This window comes from Dendronephthya gigantea, unplaced genomic scaffold (genome assembly GCF_004324835.1).
Source record: "Dendronephthya gigantea isolate DGI-Jeju-01 unplaced genomic scaffold, DenGig_1.0 000002F, whole genome shotgun sequence".
Lineage (NCBI taxonomy): Eukaryota > Metazoa > Cnidaria > Anthozoa > Malacalcyonacea > Nephtheidae > Dendronephthya > Dendronephthya gigantea.
The window spans coordinates 447,690-464,828 of record NW_021163012.1 but is presented as its reverse complement, the minus strand read 5'-3'; the positions used below and the strand labels follow the sequence as shown (position 1 = coordinate 464,828).

Below are 17,139 nucleotides of genomic sequence, written 5' to 3'. Positions count from 1 at the left end.
AATTTAGCAAACTCATTAATGTCTTCGCGCCCAAATTATTTGTTACGTGTTATAAGATGATATTATATTCCCACGAGGGTTAATATATTCATTTTTTGTTAGCATACCAAAGCTCAGTTAAAATTCCAAGCATTACTTGATGTCTTGCATGCCATAGCCTGCCAAAGACAACAAAAATGAGATTTTAATTACATAATTTTATGGTATAGTTGAAAGAATTGAGCATCGAGTTCACACGCTTTCAGAAATGTCGAGACTTCTTTTGAAACAAGTTAGTGGAGGTTACGAAATAGAAAAATAATGTTACGTCGTTGCTTATGGTTTCAAATATACACACACACTCATCTCTAATTAACATGCAAATCGGGCTAAAGAGCTCTCGAGAAATAGGTGTTATGAATTCTTTGGCATCACCGAGCTCTGTGCCGCTTTATAACGTAAAGACTCTTTAAGATCCACAAGTTGAGTGGTCGATAATCTTTGTTAATTCTTTGTTACACATTGTGTGTCGGTAAATACTTCGATATAGGGGCGTCTATAAACTATACTTTTATATAGGTACATACATGGTCAATTGACCAGACGAAGGTTGATTTTGCAATAGTATTCGTTGCAATATTTTCACGAATTATGTAATCTACACGAGCACGTATCTTACTGCATTTTTTGCAGGCTTTGATCATGATAATGACGTCAAGTATTTTTTCGTCTTGATAAATCATAAATGTACACGCATATATGCATTAACTAACGAGTACTTTTTTTGTCAATTTTTAATGTCTTATCGTTCATGTTACATACGTAGTGTCTGAGTTGTCAGCCACAAGGAGAGGTTATGCATATTTTAATCTGTGCTGGGTGCTTTATTTCAACTTGATTCTATAAGAGTTTTTATCTGCGTTGACCCCACAGCGAGATAAGCGTAGGTGATACCTGGAAATCAAAGTGGGCTGATTTTATTCCTTTTTTTCTTAAAATTTACCTGCAGAATACTATAGTTTGATCTCGTGTTTCACATCTCTACAGATGTTGACTCTAATACCGGCATTTCTTTGTAGCATTTATTCAACTCGAAGCGCGAGTAGAAGCAATGACAAGAATGATCCTAATTTTTTTTTCATTTTGAGAACTCAGTGCCAAGAGGCCACCTCCACAGGCTGCATGATACTGCTTAGTAAAACCTCCCTTGAAGCAAGAATGCGAGAGGGTCTTAAGTGTTAATAGTTACGAACCCTGGAGGAAAGAATGTGTAGCTATGGGAAGTATCTATGGCAATATCTGTTTAATTACAAGATCAGAGCGTCGTTATATGATAGCGGTCACTTCACGTTATGCCCTATTAACTGCATTGTAGAGATCATGCAACATTTTGAAAGAAGGCACACAATGGTAAAATCTGGGACTATGTTTTGTGATCCATCCGCCTTTGCGATCTTGAAGATCTACGCGTTGAAAGAATAAAGAATTTTTTGTTTTTTAAACATAGCAGTGACATCGTCACATTTATTTTTCTAAACTTTTAAATACTATCCGATTCAGGTAAAATAAGCTGAGGATGTTGCGTACATTTAAAGTTTTAGATGTGGTAAAAGTGATAAAACCATCGGAATATAAAAGATTTCACATTTGAACCTTTGCCAGAAGCTATAAATGTTTCAAATGTTTCGCAATTTTAACCGTTCCATAATGGCAATATTGCTTCAATGTAACCATGACATTGATACACCGCTTGACATGTTGCAATTACAGCCTAGTTATGTTGCAATCAGACCTAATTGCATGTAATTATCTTATAGCACATTTGAGCTAAGCACGTTGTATGTATACCACCGGATTGCCTTTGAATTTAACGATGTAGTAATTATTTAGAAATTGCATTTTTCTAACTTGAATTATTCCAGAAGGTATCAATTTGCAGGTTGGAGTTCCACTGGATAATTATAAAGAATGTCTTATTTAACAGCTTGTAACAAACCATGCTTTCAAGAATCACAGAATGAATGCTAACAATGTTAATGTTATATATCCCTTCCTATCCTGTCAAATTCCCAGTATGTCTCTTGTTTCCTTTTAAATCATCTTACGTGAAGTGACTGAGAGATGTTCCCGCGGGAAACGCGGGCGGGCTTTTCAAATATTTAAAACCCTTGTCTGGACAAACACCGGCCTACACGTTGTTCAAGTTACGAGAGTTGAGGGTGTAAAACTTCATTAAAAGAACCTTTCTTCTAAGTTTATTCAACCAAAGATATGCCTAAACGTAAAGTCGTAAGTGAAAGCGATAAAGCACCTAAGAAGAAGCTTAAAAGCGAGTCGACTAGCACATCAAAGGCGTTTGTTTCAAAGCTGAGTTTCGACGGCCCAGAACAATGTATTCGCTCGCTCATATATCCCACTAAATTGGAAGACTTCTTTGCCAAATACTGGGAGAAAGAACCGCTTTTTGTCAGCAGAAAAGACAACGATTATTTCAAAGGCTTTCCGACGAAAGTAAAGCTGGAAGAAATTGGAAAGAAAGAGCATTTGGAATGGGACAAAGATTTGTTTCTTTCACAAGTTGACAACGGGGAAGAAATCCTTGATGCTGAAGGAGAAGCAACCGTCCATAAAATTCAGAAATATTTAAAAGAGAAGCTTACTATTGTATTCGATAAACCACACCGCTTTCAAGTTAGTTTTCTGTTGTCTTACTCTCGAGAATAGGTTGCTTCGTTTAGCCCAGTTCTACACATCTGTCTGTAAATTGTTACTGCATGCATATTTAATCTGTTATTTCCTATATTTTAATTATTTTATTTGTGACTTTAACGAAGATCCTAATTCTTCTATTTGTCACGTTGCATACAGGAAGAACTTTATCATCTGTTGCAGTTATTGGAAGAATATTTTGGTTGTCTTTTATATTGTTCTCTGGAAGTACATTCAGAGAATGCTTATAAACGCAAACCTTGCTATAATGGAAAAGAGGTTTGATTAGATTCCTGCAGAATTTCTGTTTTCAGTGCTCAGTGGTGCAAGAACACCCACCTTCCCTCCATCTCCTAGAGTTTTTTTCGCATTCTCTAGCAGTAAACGATATATTTTCTTATCTTCCAGGCGTTTATTCTTCAGATTGAGGGTAAGAAAAGATGGTGTTTGTATGAACCGATTCAAAAACTTGCTTTTCTTGATTGTGAAGATTTGAAACAAGATGAAATTGGTGGTGTTACACATGAATTTATACTAGAGGTATGAAAGCCATGGAGAGATGATGATGCTCAGAACACCAGCAAATTGTTAGCTTACCATTAATTAATTCACTTCTGTCTGTCTTCAGCCAGGAGATTTGTTGTATTTTCCACGAGGCACTGTTTTTCAAGCGCACTCCTTGAATGATGAGGTTTCAGGTCATATTGAAATTCAATTATACGAGGAACAGTAAGTGTAATCTTGCTCGTACATTAACCATGGCCTCGTTATGGTAGAGGGGTCTTTATCTTGCGTCTCTAAACTATATTTTGTGTGTTTCCCAGTACCTGGGGGCATTTCATGTCCAATATTTTAGACAAAGCTATAAACGAAGCCTTGAAAAAAGATGTCGCCTTTCGTGAAGCATTACCAACTAACTTTTTAAGTTACATGGAATTTGGAAAGGTATGGTCCTATTCCCTCTCTATAAATACCTATTATATGCCTGTGATCAGAATCATGTCTGGTTTTATCTTAATAATCATTTTGCAGAAGGAAATCAGCAATGACGATCTGATGGATGACGCAACTAATCAAGCAAATGGCGCTCCCAAAGCAACTGTTCCAAAAATATCTAAAGCTGATTTGGAAAACCAGGAATTGTTTAAAGGAAATCTTCAAAGACTGACATCGTTGGTTGGCCAGTATTTGGATCCTCACTGGGGTGCTGACGCGTTCTTTGGAAAGGATTTCATTACTAAACGTTTAGCTCCAAGTCAAGGTAAGAAACCCGAGTGAAAGATCTTGATACAGCGTTTAGCATAATCTTGAATGCCCACTTTGTTTTTAATAGTATTAAAAGAAGAGCAGTCTGATAAAGACGAGACACCGCCATCGGACAAGAGTGTGGTTCAAATGAAGCATCGAAATTATATGAGAATAACAAAGTATGATCCAGGGGAAGATTGGGAAGACGAGCATGAGGAAGACGAGAATGATGAAAACGAGCAGGATGAAGAAAGTATGGAGGAAGAAGAGGTCCGATTACTATTGCAATTTGCAATACTCTCTCATTATGACCAGAAATATTTCATCTAGCAAAGAGTTAAATACTACAATGATTATTGCATTATGTTCTTTCAGGATGAGGAGAAGATGGGTAATGGTAAAGACGAGTCTTCAGTTAAGGCCAAGTCAGATAGCAAAAAAGAAAAGAAAAGAAAGAGTGGTGGAAAAGATGACAAGGAAAATGAAGAAGATTTGGAGAAAAGTTTTCATAGTAAACCATGCATCGTTTTATATCATTGTCTTCAAAACAAGATTGAATCAGATTACGAAGAGATGGATTCAAGCGAGATGGAAACGGTAGGGAAAATGTTCATTTAAGTTGTTTGTTGCTCTTGTTTATCCGAGCTAAGTTCATCGTTAAATGAGCCCTTATGATATAAATATCAAATCTGGTTGAATAACGTATTGGAATGGGAATAATTTTCTAAAATTTGCGCGTAAATCTCCTCTGTCAAATAGCTATTCTGGTCGTGAATCCGTTTCACTCTCAGCGCACATTTTTTCAAGCTATTCCATCGTCTTTAGGAAGGGAGTAAAATCGAATTCCCACTTCATTACCGTGATGCTTTGCTCATTCTTTATCGCTCAACTGCTCCTGTTGCTGTCTGTAACCTACCGCTGACTAGTGAGGAACGTGTGGATCTTGCAACTACTTTGTGGTGTGAAGGTTTACTTACAATAGTTGAAAAATCCTAGAACTGGTCATTCATATACCTGCTCATTGAAAAAATCCTGTCCAAATGTAAAGTTGTGTTTGCAAAACAAAATTTTCTTACACTATGCACCAAAATATTTATTCACAGAAAATATTATATAGTATACAAATCTTTATCAGTATCATGAGTTGTAATGTTTCATGTTATTATTAAATGTGATGTAATGTTGTTTTTGCTGTGAAAGATTGGTTTCAAATTATGACCTCCTCCTCGATTCCCAATGTGAATTGTATAGGTTTATTGTTATCTTAAGTACAGACCATAAGCAAATGTTTTATCTTTAGTAGAAATGTTTGTATTTGAGTTAGTTGGAAAGGTAGTGATGAGGAATATATTTTCTGAGTTCTATCACCAAAAGATAATCTGTTTTTACACACACAGTCTTTATCATGGCTTCCACTTGACATCTCTAACTCCCTGGAATTGTCGCTTTAAGGAATGTGGATCAGCCCAAGCAGAGTTCATATATGACACATCATCATCTGTTTCTAATTTCTATGTTAAAAAAGCAGGTTTTAGATATGTTGACATGGTAAGAAAGGAGGGATTTTTGTATGGATTCATTCACCTTCATTTCTTCTTGTTTCTTGTAAGCATATGACATCATTTGTTTTTTATCTTCTTCAGTGAATACTGGTTCTCTGCTTGGCACGCCTTGACCTTTCTGTGAAAATCATACGACACAAAATATAAGGAGATCATCTTGCAATTTTGGTGTGTTTTCTTCATAAAAGAGAAGGATAGATGCCTTACCTTTTGAAGTTTAACAACAATTTTGGTTTTCTCATTCTTTCCAATATAATCTTCAAGTTTCTTCTCTCTAACAAGTTCTTTTCCTGCCCACCATAACTGACCTGTACCTTTGTCCAGGACCTGAAGTGATGCCTGGGGAAATATGAACCAAAGGTGGGTGATCATAGACTTCACAAGATGATTCATCTTCCAGCTAGCAGATGATTTTGTATACCTGTGTACCAGAAAGATCTTCTGTATCTTCAAATTCTTCTTTTATTGGATCATGAGGAGGTAATCCCATTGGATACGCAATCGTAACAGCACCTCGTAGCTTGTCCAGTGCATCTTTAATTGTTTCTTTTGTCAGAGATTGCTTTGCTGTCACATTCTCCTAATATAAAGTGAAATTTGTTTAAATACCAGGCTAATTTTGCTATGAATTCAGGTAATAATAAAACAAGCCAAACCTTTGCTATATCAGCCATGGCTTCACTTCTTGTTCTGTTGATTATTTCTGTCATATTTTCCATTGGTGCTAAACGTGCATTATGAGAAATGTGTGGTGTCAGGGGGGTGCATTCCTTGTCATCCAGAGGGGGTGTCACCCCATATAAACAAATACTTTTTATTCAATCAGTTTTAAGCTTATACCTTGGCCATTTCTTTTACTCATAGGATCTTTTACTTCTCTAAAACCACCGCTTGGTACACACTTATCAGCCCAACTGTCGCGTAGTTTTAAATCAGTAATCTGATCTTCCGTTAAACCTTGCATATTTGGTGGCAAAGTTATTCCATGTTTCCCTAATTCTTCTAACTCTATAGCAAATAAGCACACAATTGTTCTTGAGTGAAATCATGTTTAAAACTTGAAAACGAAACAACTGCACACGTTAAATTACCATAATTCAATCGCTCTATTTTCAGCCTTCCGTTGTATATCTCTATAAGTTCTGGTATCAATTCAGAAAGTTTAGCTTGACATGTAGTGTCATAAAGAAACTGACTTTCGTCTCCTTTCTTTATATGAAGAATAACCATATTTTTCGATGATATTTACAAAATAAACGACTTTCATTCACTTTTATTTCATCGATATGGACGCCATCTTGTGTTGCTATGAACCTCCGGAACACGCTCGTTACGGTTTCGGAGCCTTATCGTGAACAATCGTTGAAGCTCGATAATATTCGGATTACCTCATTCCCTATACTTTGATGCGATAAATTTTATTCTTAGCTATAAATATTTTTATTCGTTTTCAACCAGACTTTATAACAATTCAGTCACTTTGTATCATTTAGTTTCTTTGTATAATATACACATTTTTGGAGAAACTGGTTTTTGGGGTACATTAGGGTATTGCTGGTTTTTGGGGATGGATGGGGGAAGATAAGGTATAGGGTATTGGGGTGGAATCTGGACAGGTGGTGGGAAGAATGGGGGTGGAATGTTTGGAGGAGGGAAAGTATGGCTAGGAGGGGGTGGAAGATTGGGAAACGGAGGGGGTGGAAGGTTAGGGAACGTTGTGTGTAGATTTGGATGTGTGTTGGGAGGAATAAAGTTTGTGTTTTGGACATAAGGATTTGTGTTGCTGAAGATTGGTTGATAGTTTTGGGTGGCTATATTTGAATATTGTGAAGAGTTTGTATTATGATCATCCTCGGATGTTTCTTGATTGTTTAGTGTATATTGATGTTGTATGAATCCTGAAGTCCTGTCTTGGCTGACAGACACATTCTGTGTCTCTTCTTCAACTCCCTGATTCCCTCCTTCCCATTTTGTTTCTGAGAATTTTTTAGGCGTCTCGCTTGTCTTCTCGTAAAAGGAGGGCGGTGCAAATTCTGGATTTCGTTCGCTACGAGGATCGTAGCTTGGCGTCTTCTTTTTCGGCTTGTCAAATCTTTCTAGATCTGTGAAGACAGCAGTAATTACATTGGAAAGTTAGTACTTTCGTAATCCTGGTCAATCATTAAAGACTATGGATAAAAAATTCTCCTTACCAACTTTCTTTTTTTCCCACTCATTTTTGTTGTCAAACTTCGTGGTCTTATTACGGATCCTCTCAACCATAGCGCCAATCATCACTTCATTTTCTTCCTTCTCTTCTTCCGTATCTTCAATCGTAATCTCATCTGTTTTTTCTTCCTCTTCCTGCGTGTCTTCGACCGCGCCAGCTTCGTGCAGTTTTTGCTGTTTCCGTGCACGGATCTTTGCTAAACGTGCGTCCATCGCTGCCTTTCGTTTTTCCAGAAGTTTTTCTCTTTTGTTTCGCTGTTGTTCAGTCTACGTAAGGAGATAACTGTCCATGCTTAGCACAACACGACAATATCATCATATTTGTAACATTAGAGTGTTATTAGAATGTTATTAGAACGTTATTGATTAGAAAGTAATTATTAATTAGAATGTTATTAGAGCGTTAATAATGTTCTCTGCGCAATCACCTGAGCTCTTAGTTTGTTCAGCGCTGTTTGCTGTTCTTGTCGTTCCTCCTCGACTTTAGAAAACTTGTAATAGCCAACACCATGCTGACGCGTTTCTAAAACCGGGAAGAAGTAATATCAGCTGTTAATTTTATAACATTTGCCTGCATTGATTACAAGTATTAAGACAATAACTCACCACCAAACATCATGTCCTGATAATGAACTGGACCAACAGGTTTATCTAAAGCTTCTTGTACTTCTTCCTCCCATTTCTTTCTAATCATATCTCGTCTCATGTCATCTGATAACAATGTCAGCTTACTTGATGAGGGAAAATACTGGAGGTCATTAGGATGCAATATAAAATACAAGGAAAATAATGAATATCAACCTTTCTTCCAGAGATTTCAATTTGACATTTTCATCTTTTTCTTTCATAAGAGGAAGATCCTTTCTTAAGCACATCTTTGATCTTCCAAAGGAGTCCACATATTCTACCCTGGATCAGACAAATTTGGACTTTAAAAACTCCTGATGACAAAATAAGAAAACTTGACTTTTGACTTATTTCTGTCTCCAAGCAAGATAACTTACCATTCTTTATCAGGGCTTGTGGCTACTGGAGTGTCTTCTGGATTATCAATGTTACTCTTGTCAACTTCATCCACATTCTAAGAAAAGTAGAACACTACATATAAGAATGACCAAAACAACGATTGCTTTTGAGTGATGCCTGGCCTACCTTAGGCAAGCTTTTTTTATGAAAGTCCACCAGAAATCTCCCGTCTTGTTCATCCTCATCTGAAGGAACTGAAATAAGAGAACGTAAATAGATCTTTATTAGCAATCTTAAGGTGACACAACTACAATTACATTTTATGTTAAGGTGGCACAGTTACATTCACAATTCACTTTAAGGTGGCTCAACTACATCTATAATCCATATTAAAGTGCCACTGAGAGGTATGTTATACCTTCAATTTCTCCATTAGACAGTTTATCATAGAGAGCTGATTTGGCTTCTAACATCAACCTGAAATAATTGGGCATGGAAACAATTGATCTATCTCAAGTTGTATTTGAAATACAAGTACAACAATTTAATTTATGACCCACTAAAAGCACCTGGATTTCTCCAACTCTTTGTCATAGGATTTGTCTTTTAATGATTTAGTTTCACTACCAGTGTTTCTAGTTTTCACCTTAGATTCTTTCTTTTTTTGCCAAATAGGTGCTTTCTAGGGAAATGTATGTGGATATTATTATTATTATATAATACCATAAAGACGCTCTAGGACATTTTCACTGGAATACAGGTAATTTACAAGTGATATACACTCAAAAAACAATACCTTAGGCTGATTGCCATCAACTTTATTACGTTTCAACTGCGTTTCTTTACGATAAAGCTCAGCTTTCAAGTCGACAAGCTAAAATAGCATCACGTCTGTTGTGTAAATCTTTCAAAAATAAAGACAAATGTAAAAATATTTTTAACTCACCGATGATTCATTCACTGATATAATTTTAATTTTTTTGCCAGCCATTTTTTGTTTACTTCGGGCTCCCCCCCCCCGGTACGTTCAGTCACGAAATCCAATATGGCTGCCAATGTGGAAGTTCAAAATTCAGCTGCTAGTTCAGAACTTCGAAGGCAAGTTTTAAAGTATAGTATATGTTTGATGAAGTGAAAAGTAAATTGATATTAAGTTCAAATAAATTTCTTTCAATTTTGGTCTTTGTTTCTTGAAAAACACCATTATATAAGTTGAAAACTGCAGGCATTTAGGAGCATGCTTTATACTAAGTTTACTATAAACTGGCTATACACAACTCATTGTATTTCATATTTTTATTTTTTCAGGTTAACAAATAGAGCCAATAAGGATAAAGGGCAGTGGTTTGATGATAGTGATGATAGCAGTGACGTATGTGCTTCAATATTATAAAAAAACCTTTTTATGCATGGAAACCCAGGTTAGCCTTCACTGCAGGTGAATCAGGTATGTTCCAACTGACAATATCTTTTGAATTTCAGAATAAAAGTGAGGAAGAGGATAATCATGAAGATTTACTGCAGAAAATTAAATCTCTTGACAAGAAAGGAAATCTAAAAAGGTTAATTAATTGCTATCAGCTAATTTATTTTTAATTAAATAAAATGTATACCAACCAGACGAATGTTTAGTCAACCAGGAAGTCTTATATTTGGTTTTGTTTTTGACAGGCGTAAAGGACCATTGAGATCAGAACCAAACAAAAGTGTATCAGAGTTTCATCTAAAATCTGAAGGTTTGTCTTATTTGTGGGCTAATCGACAACGATTTACCAGGTTTTACCTGGTTAGCCACAGAAAATTTTTATCTATCTGTCTAAATGAGTTTTTTTGCAAAGGTGATGATAGTCATGTCAACCTTGGTGATCTTGTTGGTTCATTGCAAGCCTCAAGTTATAACAGTAAACTAAAAAAAACACTGGTAACTAAAAATTGATCATGTATCCCTGGGTTCATGGCTAACAACTAGCTTAAACTTCTCTTTGAAACCAATTTCATGTTTTAGGAAAGACTACAGAATGTTGGAAGAACTGTTGAAGTTCCTTTGGCAAAGAAAACAGCTGAACATGTATGACTTCTATTCAACTTTATACACCTTACCATTCAATTAAATTTAATTCATTAAACATGATAATCAATATCTTAGATTCAAAGAGTTGTTGCTTATAAAGAAACCTCCAAAGATATCAGTAAATGGGATGCAACTGTTCAAAAGAACAGACGTGTAAGTGATGATATCATTCTGCTAGATTGTTCTGTAGACATGCAAGTCTGTTGTTAACCATATCTTTCATTTGTTTTTTAGGCAGAACAATTGTCATTTCCATTAGATCCATACAAACCTGCTGAAATGACTGCTACAACATTGGCAACAACTTTTAAGGTAGATGTTTTATACCAACTTTATTACAGTATAGTTATATGTTTTGAGCTTTATCTATTTTTCTTGGAAGTGTATGTTTTATGTCACAATATAATATTTAATGTATCTATTTTACTGAAGCCTCGTACTCCGTTGGAACAAGAGATTGCAAGTGTGCTTCAGAACAGTTCACAAATGTTGGAACGAGAAGACAAAGAGTTGAGTCTTGAGGAGGAAGAGGCTTTGAAGAATATGAGCTTAGAAGAAGTAATATATCATATATGTATCCCCACGTAGCCACCATTGACAACCATTAGGCACCATATGCATCCCCACTTAGCCACCATAGTCAATCAATAATTGTGTTTATCCAAGTAGTTCTTATCTTTAGTCAAACATTTTTTACTTCAGGCGCTGGAAAGACGTCATGAGCTGCAGAAATTGCGAGCTTTACAATCATATTATGAACAAAAATGTCGAAGAATGAAGAAAATTAAGAGTAAAAAGTACGTTTCAAGAAACTTACTCAGCTTTTAAGTCAAGGCTGAAGATGGAAAGTTTAAATATCTTCTTCATGTTTTATCTTTTTAAGATATCATCGTATCAAACGAAGAGCAGAGAAAAGAGCCAATACCAAATCATTTGAACAATTGCAAAAAGAAAATCCTGAAGCTGCTCAGGCTGAGCTGGAAAAAGCGGAAAAACTACGCATTCAGGCGAGTCAACTTGTCAAACGTTGCATGTGCTTGAGATGATGTAAATGTGAAAACTATTTATTGTGTTTGTGCAGGAAAGAATGAGCTTAAAACATCGAAATACTTCAAAATGGGCCAAAAACATCATCACAAAAGGCATCAACGATACTCAGGTAAATTTTGTTTTTATTCAGTTTTTAAGGGCAATTAAAACCCCAATGTATGATGATCTCATTGCTTCAAACTTTTAGGCCCGACAAGCTCTTTCGGAGCAGCTTCGGATAAGCCGACAATTAACCGAGACGAAAACTATGGAGTCGGATAGCGACGAAGATGAGGCGAAGAAGGACGTAGATACGGCAGAGACTCCCGAGAATATAAGGAATTTTGGACTGTTCGGTGATAGTTCTGAAAATCCTTGGTTTTTGAGTGACGGGAAAGGAAAAGATGGCGAAGATAAAGAGACTACGGGTGGGAATTATTATTCCGCTTCAGAAAAACGATAAAACGTTGAGGTTTTAAAACATTGTTTTTAAATTATATATTTTAGAACTTGGGCAGAAGAAGGAACGATTAAGAAAGCTGGAGCCTGTGACAGCCGAGGAAACTGAGGAAAGACAAGATGAAGACTCGGAGAATTCTGATCAAGATGAAACGTTTGAATTGAGAGTGAATGTGAGCTAAAGAAATTGGAAGGAAGGGAAAAAAGACTAGAAAGAAGAAGAGGAAGTTGGAAGAGACGAATGAGGAAGGGGATGGGGATGGAAAAGCGAAGAAGAAATTGAAAGGGAAGAAGAAGAAAACTGTTTCAAAAGAAAATACTGGGGAAGAGGTTGATGTTGGGAAGGAAACACAAGGAAATGAAGTTGTCGACCACGAGGATGGAAAGAAACGGAAAATGAAGAAGAAAAAATCCCTTTCAAAAGGAAGCACGATTGAATTGAATGATTTTGATGAGACGACCCCTCGAAAGAAAAAGAAGAGAAAGTCTACGGCTGAAAGTACCGTGAAAGAAAAATCAAAGAAAAGTAAAAAGGCGAAGATTGTGGAAAGTCCGACAGAGGAGGATAGAACTGAACATGAACGAACATATGAGGGTAATAATGAACGTTTATTGATAGAAAACGAGGGGATAGAAGAGCAGGAAAGTTCGCAGTTTACGGAGTTGAACTCGGAAGTAGTTGATTCTACAGAAACAGTCTCTGATGTAAAGACTGGGTTAAATCCAAGGAATGTTTTCCAAATTGAAGATTTGGGAAGAGAAAATGACTTGTCCAACTACGCTCGTGATGATAGCGATGATGATATGAACGCTCAGAGAATGACGATTCAAGAAGCCTTTGCTAATGATGATGTCATCGAGGAGTTCGTGAAAGAAAAGCAGGATGCAGCTGAAGCAAGCAAACCAAAGGATCTGGATCTAAGTTTACCAGGTTGGGGAGACTGGGGTGGACCAGGAATCGATGAGAGAAAGCGAAGAAAGAAGTTTGTAGTTCCTGCAAAACCAGCAGCTCCTCGGAAAGACTCCAAACTAGCGCATGTTATTATCAATGAAAAAAGAGATAAGAAGTTTGCTAAGAATCAGGTAATTTGTTGATTGTATTCAAGAACAATGCTTTGATTGTCTTGAAACAAAGCTTCTATTGTCTTGGGAGTTGGAACAAGGCTTTTATTGTTTTTCAACAATGCTTTTAATCAACCAATTGTTAGTTCTTCAAAATACCAAAATGATATTTTTTTTCAATTTAGGTCAGCCAACTGCCGTTTCCTTTCACATCACGTGAGCAATGGGAGAGCAGTGTTCGCGTGCCTTTGGGAAAAGACTGGAACACAACATCAGTTCACCAGAAGCTGGTCAAACCGCGTATCGTTACCTTACCTGGTACTATTATTGACCCTATCAAATCAGCAAAACCTGTTCAACAATCTGGTGTTATTGAGGACAAAAGAAAACCACGTCAAAACAATATCAAAACTATGAGATCTGGGCTTGAAATTCACGATTAATAACCTCACATATTACATAATTATATCCTGAAATCTTTTCTGATATTGAGTGAATTAATTCTGTGAATTTTATACTAGAAATGGCGTATTTAAAACACAGGAATCGATTATATGAAGGAGGTGTGATGAATTTTTGTATAAGTTTCCTAAAATGTTCTGTAGTATCGAAAATAGAGTGGATTCTTTGGACACAATGGAATGGTGAAATCTTCAATGAAGAATGAAGAAGAAGTCGTTCCCAGTCCTGTGTAGATCACTGTGTGCGAGCGACTCTGGATATTACGCAATTTTGCATATATCAATATTTTAACTTAGCAACATGTGTTTTAGCGTGGCTTTTTGTCTGGAAAAACAAAATATATCTTTCTATAAAGGAATCTAAAGATTACTTGTGGCTGTTAGATTATTTTAAACCCGCAAAACCGATATTTTCAACGATATCCTGTGTAAATTTTGCAACCGGCATTTAAACGCATGCTATGATTCATGGTTGGACTTTGGAAATCATTCGTGTAATAATTGCTAAGCTATTTCCTGTCATTTTTGTCTGGTAGGCCGGTATTGTTTTGCTGTGATTGAAGTTAAAAGTAGAAATATTGGTATGTATCTGTTAATTTTTATAATTTTAATGCGACAGCGTACATGTGAAACTATTTTATTAGCATTAAGCGATATCTCTAGCTGTTTCCAACTTTGCATCGGTTTGTCCACGCCCTTTGGGCTTTCACTAAGTACAGCCCAGTTTTGAAGTTACACTTGTATTGCATTGTTACTTCGTACACAAACACTTGCCAGCTAATGGTTCTATCCCAGAGCAGTAATTTTTAGATTTACTACCTATAGATTATACTACAAGTCTCTAATGCCTATGCCCTGAGGGGATTGACATGGGTTGCACTTGCCCTTTACTGATCAAGGAAGTTCACTAGAATTATATGCTTAACAAGACTTGTTATGTTTCATCTTCTTGACAGTTCAAGACAATGTCTTTATTGAGAAGTTTTCAAAGATCCTGGCTTGTTTGGGTTTGGCTTGTGACGGTATTTTTCCTGAGTGGTCTTATTGTCAACTTTATTCAAATCCTAACATTACCTCTGTGGTATATCTCACGTAACGTCTTCAGGCGTGTTAATGCTGTATTGTGCTACTCACATTGGGCAAGTAAGTGTGAGAGATACGTACGTTGCAGAGTTATATTTTAGTTGAGGTGATCATGGAACACAAGTGACAAGATGTTTGTCTTATATAGTGCTCACGTTTGCTGGAGAATGGTGGGGAAAACTCGATTTGAAATTCTATGGAAAGAAGGAAGATTATGATAAGCTTGGCAAAGAACATGCCTTGGTTTTACCAAACCATCGAAGTGATATCGATTGGATGATAGGATGGATCATTTGTGAACGAACTGGGATACTAGGGGTATGTTGTTTTCATTTTTGTATGACTTCTGTTCAACATTGTTGACTAAAAAAGTGTTTCATTTCCAGGGTACTAAGTGTTACATGAAGGGCTATCTAAAATACTTGCCTGTGCTTGGCTGGATGTGGTGGTTTGCAGAATATGTTTTTCTAAAAAGAAGTTGGGATTCAGACCTTCCAGTGTTGAAAAGAAGTTTGGAACAACTGAAAGATTTCCCTATTCCAATTTTTGTAAGTGCAGTTAAATATCTGTTTTGGAAATTTTTGGATGAATACCTTTTACCACTAGTACTGGTATAGACAAAAATATCTTCGTCTTTATAGCTTGGAATATTCCCAGAAGGGACTCGCTTCACCGAAGCTAAACACCAGAGCAGTTTAGAATTCACAAGATCTAAAGGATTACCAGAACTACAGCATCATCTTTTTCCAAGAACAAAAGGTGTTGCAATCACATTGAAATATCTCAAAGATCTTGGTATGTATCACACAGATATATATTTCTTATCATCGTCATTGAACAGCACTCACAATAACAACTATATTTTTTTTAATAGTTCCAGCTGTTTATGACATTGAATCTGCATATCCTTCAGACAGCAATCCAACATTAAAACATTTGTTGCAAGGTGGCAAATGTGAGGCTCATCTTTTCATAAGGTGTGAACATTTGTTAATTCTATTTTTAATTAGAACATTTCCAATTCTATTTGTAATTAGAACATTTCGAATTCTATTTTGCAATTAGAACATTTGTAATTCTATTTGCAATTAGAACATTTGTAATTCTATTTCTAAATGGAACATTTGTATTTATAACTTATTTTTGTCCTCGTTTGACAAGGCGGATCCCAATTGAGGATATCCCTTGTGATACAGATGAAGAAGTGTCTAAATGGTGCCGTCAGTTATTTATTGAAAAGGTAGAGATATCCTTAATTAAATGAAATTTTAAAAGTTGTTGTGTCTTATGGGGAAAGTAGTGGTATCTCTGGTTGCAGTATCAATGATTGCTGTCTCCTCTATCTCATTTTAGGACAAGTGCATGTCCGATTTTTTCAAGAATGGTAAATTTTCAGCGAAGCAAGTGGAGTTACCCAGAAAGAAACGAAATCTCATCATCGTGATTTCGTGGAACATCGTTCTAGCCGTTCCAATATTTTACGTTTTGTATTCGTTGTTGCGTTCAAATCTGTTCGTCTCTGTGCCTGCAGTTGTTGCCTGTCTATTAATAGGTACGTTGAAAACATTCACCAGATGTAGCTAGAAGGCAGACCATCATATTCACAGGTTGAAGTTGTTTTTCAACGAGGCCAATGATGATCGTGTTGGTTTTGATTGCAGGATACATTCTACTGCGAGTGCTTCTTCACTTCAGCGACTCGAAGAAAGGCAGTAAGTTTGGTTTAAAACAAAATGGCACAAAACAAAATGGTACGAAGGAACAGCCCAAGGAAGAGAATGGTTTTCAAAAGATGAGCGGAGGGAAAAAGTTGGAATAAATCTTATGTACGAAGCACGGTTGGATGTTTTTTTCCTCTTATTATTTCCTAAGTGATTTGAAAATGATTATTGGTGATTTCATGAAAGTCTAAGGAAACATTTGAACGATTTTTCCAACGGATCATGGAAGAAGTCCACATTACCAGGATTTCTTCTTCCCTTGTTGCAAAGCACTTCCATCAACTTTCCTAACCAATCACATTCATCCACTCTGGTATCTACAAGAACCACGAACTGATTGACACAAAAAGTATCGTTTTAGCCTTGTAAAGAAATAAAATTATGTAAATACGATGAGGGAGCACACTGGAAGAGATTGACTAGAGACACCTTCCATTTCCAATTCTTTTATATACACAAATTAGAGCAAGCTTGTTGGTTGAGAATTTATTAAAACTCAATAACATTAACGTAGTCCCTATAAATACTTCAAGTTAATCCCCCTAAAAATATAAATATATATATACTCGTATATGCTCCTA

General features: G+C 36.2%; 5 protein-coding genes across 5 annotated transcripts; 3 read left to right on the top strand and 2 right to left on the bottom strand.

The window, feature by feature from the left end:
• Positions 1-105: 105 nt before the first annotated feature.
• Positions 106-5,103, top strand: LOC114535977 (ribosomal oxygenase 2-like). The gene is made up of 9 exons (XM_028557324.1): positions 106-2,670; positions 2,848-2,967; positions 3,097-3,228; positions 3,317-3,417; positions 3,513-3,633; positions 3,721-3,949; positions 4,022-4,206; positions 4,312-4,533; positions 4,762-5,103. Exons 1-9 carry the CDS (start codon positions 2,251-2,253, stop codon positions 4,930-4,932), a joined length of 1,701 nt encoding a protein of 566 aa, XP_028413125.1. The 5' UTR covers positions 106-2,250; the 3' UTR covers positions 4,933-5,103.
• Positions 5,062-6,884, bottom strand: LOC114536019 (cilia- and flagella-associated protein 298-A-like). The gene is made up of 7 exons (XM_028557368.1): positions 6,590-6,884; positions 6,339-6,506; positions 6,155-6,222; positions 5,920-6,078; positions 5,706-5,837; positions 5,521-5,616; positions 5,062-5,447 (listed from the first exon to the last, which is right to left on the bottom strand). The coding sequence occupies exons 1-7, from the start codon at positions 6,726-6,728 to the stop codon at positions 5,340-5,342; spliced, it is 870 nt and encodes a 289-aa protein (XP_028413169.1). The 5' UTR covers positions 6,729-6,884; the 3' UTR covers positions 5,062-5,339.
• Positions 6,885-6,927: 43 nt separating this feature from the next.
• Positions 6,928-9,727, bottom strand: LOC114535987 (coiled-coil domain-containing protein 174-like). Its single transcript, XM_028557335.1, has 11 exons — positions 9,619-9,727; positions 9,469-9,546; positions 9,242-9,354; positions 9,091-9,149; positions 8,859-8,926; positions 8,711-8,787; positions 8,508-8,615; positions 8,313-8,437; positions 8,135-8,229; positions 7,691-7,973; positions 6,928-7,600 (listed from the first exon to the last, which is right to left on the bottom strand). The coding sequence occupies exons 1-11, from the start codon at positions 9,661-9,663 to the stop codon at positions 6,984-6,986; spliced, it is 1,668 nt and encodes a 555-aa protein (XP_028413136.1). The 5' UTR covers positions 9,664-9,727; the 3' UTR covers positions 6,928-6,983.
• LOC114536026 (U3 small nucleolar RNA-associated protein 14 homolog A-like) lies at positions 9,660-13,746 on the top strand. The gene is given in 16 exon segments (XM_028557382.1): positions 9,660-9,770; positions 9,981-10,044; positions 10,155-10,234; positions 10,344-10,408; positions 10,511-10,593; positions 10,678-10,740; positions 10,819-10,896; positions 10,978-11,055; positions 11,176-11,301; positions 11,446-11,540; positions 11,627-11,750; positions 11,825-11,902; positions 11,981-12,200; positions 12,280-12,436; positions 12,438-13,314; positions 13,479-13,746. Coding segments are annotated over 16 exon segments (2,499 nt in total). The 5' UTR covers positions 9,660-9,717; the 3' UTR covers positions 13,737-13,746.
• A 496-nt stretch (positions 13,747-14,242) lies between these two features.
• On the top strand, positions 14,243-17,110 carry LOC114535999 (1-acyl-sn-glycerol-3-phosphate acyltransferase delta-like). The gene is made up of 9 exons (XM_028557345.1): positions 14,243-14,335; positions 14,711-14,897; positions 14,986-15,155; positions 15,224-15,385; positions 15,479-15,632; positions 15,712-15,814; positions 15,999-16,077; positions 16,191-16,389; positions 16,499-17,110. The coding sequence occupies exons 2-9, from the start codon at positions 14,720-14,722 to the stop codon at positions 16,654-16,656; spliced, it is 1,203 nt and encodes a 400-aa protein (XP_028413146.1). The 5' UTR covers positions 14,243-14,335; positions 14,711-14,719; the 3' UTR covers positions 16,657-17,110.
• The last annotated feature ends 29 nt before the right edge of the window (positions 17,111-17,139 follow it).

Coding starts and splice junctions, on each gene's coding strand:
- LOC114535977 (XM_028557324.1), top strand. CDS start 2,251: ATGCCTAAACGTAAAGTCGTAAGTGAAAGCGATAAAGCACCTAAGAAG. Junction 2,968..3,096: donor CTTGCTATAATGGAAAAGAG/GTTTGATTAGAT, acceptor CTTATCTTCCAG/GCGTTTATTCTTCAGATTGA. Junction 4,207..4,311: donor AAAGTATGGAGGAAGAAGAG/GTCCGATTACTA, acceptor ATGTTCTTTCAG/GATGAGGAGAAGATGGGTAA.
- LOC114536019 (XM_028557368.1), bottom strand. CDS start 6,728: ATGGTTATTCTTCATATAAAGAAAGGAGACGAAAGTCAGTTTCTTTAT. Junction 6,507..6,589: donor AATAGAGCGATTGAATTATG/GTAATTTAACGT, acceptor TATTTGCTATAG/AGTTAGAAGAATTAGGGAAA. Junction 5,448..5,520: donor AGAAACAAGAAGAAATGAAG/GTGAATGAATCC, acceptor TTTTTAACATAG/AAATTAGAAACAGATGATGA.
- LOC114535987 (XM_028557335.1), bottom strand. CDS start 9,663: ATGGCTGGCAAAAAAATTAAAATTATATCAGTGAATGAATCATCG. Junction 8,230..8,312: donor TCAGGACATGATGTTTGGTG/GTGAGTTATTGT, acceptor TCCCGGTTTTAG/AAACGCGTCAGCATGGTGTT. Junction 7,601..7,690: donor GTGGGAAAAAAAGAAAGTTG/GTAAGGAGAATT, acceptor CTGTCTTCACAG/ATCTAGAAAGATTTGACAAG.
- LOC114535999 (XM_028557345.1), top strand. CDS start 14,720: ATGTCTTTATTGAGAAGTTTTCAAAGATCCTGGCTTGTTTGGGTTTGG. Junction 14,898..14,985: donor GTGCTACTCACATTGGGCAA/GTAAGTGTGAGA, acceptor TGTCTTATATAG/TGCTCACGTTTGCTGGAGAA. Junction 15,156..15,223: donor AACGAACTGGGATACTAGGG/GTATGTTGTTTT, acceptor TTTCATTTCCAG/GGTACTAAGTGTTACATGAA.